This window comes from Colletotrichum fioriniae, assembly GCF_027942845.1.
Source record: "Colletotrichum fioriniae strain IMI 355084 chromosome Unknown scaffold_2, whole genome shotgun sequence".
NCBI lineage: Eukaryota > Fungi > Ascomycota > Sordariomycetes > Glomerellales > Glomerellaceae > Colletotrichum > Colletotrichum fioriniae.
In genome coordinates this window covers 1,127,116-1,129,837 of record NW_027076838.1, presented here as the reverse complement: position 1 = coordinate 1,129,837, position 2,722 = coordinate 1,127,116, and the positions used below count along the sequence as shown (strand labels likewise).

Below are 2,722 nucleotides of genomic sequence, written 5' to 3'. Positions count from 1 at the left end.
CTACAGACTGCAGCCGCCTGAGTGAATGCATGAGCTGACGGGCGGTTCCTGGAAAAAGGGACACCTGTTCTCAATTGCCCTTTAGAAATCCGGAATCTTTCTCCAGAACCTCTTTCACCCTCTACTTAAGACCAAAGCCTTCCCCATTCACTCCGGTCTGAAGTTAGACTTGACAGCCTCGCCTTCTCCACGAGTGTACTTTTTTTCTTTCTTTCTTCACTGTTCATTCTTCAGATCAAAGAAAGGTAAGCTTCCTCTCAACTTTCTACTCGCTCCCCAAGCTATCACCAAGCTTCATCGGTCGCATAAGGTAGCAGCAAACGGTCGCCACCACCGCAAAGTCAATACAGCTCTGCCATTCCTAAAGCTGGATAGAGCTCCCCAAGCCTTCCTCCTACGGTTTGCCCAGACCAACACGACTCTCTTCAATAGCATTACCAAACGCTTGTGCCAAAGCTAACATTTTTCCTCCTCGCAAGATCAAGATGTTCTGCAAGCGTGTCGCCCTTGGCCTTTTGGCCGCCGCTGCTGCGGTTTCCGCCTCCGATGTTGCCCAGTTGAAGAAGGATGACTTCGCCGACTTCATCAAGACCAACGACCTCGTCCTCGCTGAGTGTGAGTCTCCCCCATAACCTAACAAGCCTCAGGTCGAATAAATACTGACCGTGGACGTCTATAGTCTTCGCTCCCTGGTGCGGTCACTGCAAGGCCCTCGCTCCCGAGTACGAGGAGGCTGCCACCTCCCTCAAGGAGAAGAACATCAAGCTCGTCAAGGTCGACTGCACTGAGGAGTCTGATCTCTGCCAGGAGTACGGCGTTGAGGGCTACCCCACCCTCAAGGTCTTCCGCGGCCCCGACAACGTCTCTCCCTACTCTGGCCAGCGTAAGGCTGCTGCCATCACCTCCTACATGGTGAAGCAGTCCCTGCCCGCCGTCTCCATCCTCACCAAGGACACCCTTGAGGAGTTCAAGACCGCCGACAAGGTCGTTCTCGTCGCCTACATCGACGCCGCTGACAAGGCCTCCAACGAGACCTTCACCAAGGTCGCCGAGAAGCTCCGCGACACCTACCTCTTCGGTGGCGTCAACGACGCCGCTGTTGCTGAGGCTGAGGGCATCAAGGCCCCTGCCATTGTCCTCTACAAGTCTTTCGATGAGGGCAAGGCCACCTTCACTGAGAAGTTCGACGCTGAGGCCATTGAGACCTTCGCCCAGACCGCCGCCACTCCCTTGATCGGTGAGGTCGGCCCCGAGACCTACTCCGGCTACATGTCCGCTGGCCTTCCCCTCGCCTACATCTTCGCCGAGACCCCCGAGGAGCGTGAGGAACTTGGCGCCGCCCTGAAGCCCATCGCTGAGAAGTACCGCGGCAAGATCAACTTCGCTACCATCGACGCCAAGGCGTTCGGTGCTCACGCCGGCAACCTCAACCTCGCCACCGACAAGTTCCCCTCTTTCGCCATCCAGGAGACCGTCAAGAACCAGAAGTTCCCCTTTGACCAGGAGAAGAAGATCACCCACGATGACATCGCCAAGTTCGTTGAGGAGTTCTCTTCCGGCAAGATGGAGCCCAGCATCAAGTCCGAGCCCATCCCTGAGTCCAACGACGGTCCCGTCACTGTTGTCGTTGCCAAGAACTACGAGCAGGTTGTCCTTGATGACAAGAAGGATGTCCTGATTGAGTTCTACGCCCCCTGGTGCGGTCACTGCAAGGCTCTGGCCCCCAAGTACGAGGAGCTTGGTGAGCTGTACCAGAAGTCTGAGTTCAAGGACAAGGTCGTCATCGCCAAGGTTGACGCTACCGCCAACGACGTTCCCGATGAGATTCAGGGCTTCCCCACCATCAAGCTCTACCCCGCAGGCAACAAGGATGCCGCCGTCACCTACTCCGGCTCCCGCTCCATTGAGGACCTGATCGAGTTCGTCAAGGAGAACGGAAAGTACAAGGCCGAGGTCTCCGTCAAGGAGGAGGGCGCCGAGGAGAGCCAGGCCGCCCCTGCTGCCACCGAGAAGGAGGCTGAGAAGGCCAAGGAGACCGAGAAGGCCAAGGAGGATGCTCACGACGAGTTGTAAAAGAATTCTGGGTTCACTATGAAATGACACTTTGGGACGTCCCATGGGATAGGGACTATATACCTCTTGCGCGTTAGGTCGACTCTTTGCATTATGGTCTGCGGGTAAATTAACGTTATGAAATTCGAGCACATGTCTAAAGTTTTTCCTTTCCACTGCGTGAACCGTGATCTGGAGCCTTGATACTCTCTACTTGATTTGTTGACGTTCTGTGAATTAATCTGTTTGTCCATTGACTTCGACTGGGGAACCACAGCGCGACATGATCCAAGACCGCGAGGCACGCATCACAATAACCAAAAACTCGTTCAAAGGTAGCTAAGTGCCAAGCAACTCCGCCCTACTCCTTGGATGTGTTGGTTTATAGGCTCCCCAGCATAGTCGTCTTCCACGCCGCAACTTCCGATGTTACCTTACGCTTGGCAATCATTAAGGTATCTCCATTTAGCAATACCCTATCATTCTCTTCTCTTTTGAAGATTTACCCTATCACCAAAATTGACGCCCATTGACAATCAAAGTGATAGATAGTTGTCACTCAGAGGGAACTAGTAGTTCAATATTTCCTGCAACAAAATAACTCCCTCCGCTGAACTTCCTCACCCTTTTTCTCGGCATTGTGTTGAAGAGCGTTATTTTACATAGATTT

At 53.8% G+C, this 2,722-nt stretch overlaps 1 protein-coding gene across 1 annotated transcript; it reads left to right on the top strand.

Annotated features, from left to right (window-relative positions):
* Positions 1 to 485: 485 nt before the first annotated feature.
* On the top strand, positions 486 to 2,073 carry PDI1 (protein disulfide-isomerase precursor; the record flags this gene model as incomplete). Its single annotated transcript, XM_053187838.1, has 2 exons — positions 486 to 615; positions 680 to 2,073. The coding sequence occupies 2 exons, from the start codon at positions 486 to 488 to the stop codon at positions 2,071 to 2,073; spliced, it is 1,524 nt and encodes a 507-aa protein (XP_053055342.1).
* Between the last annotated feature and the right edge of the window lie 649 nt (positions 2,074 to 2,722).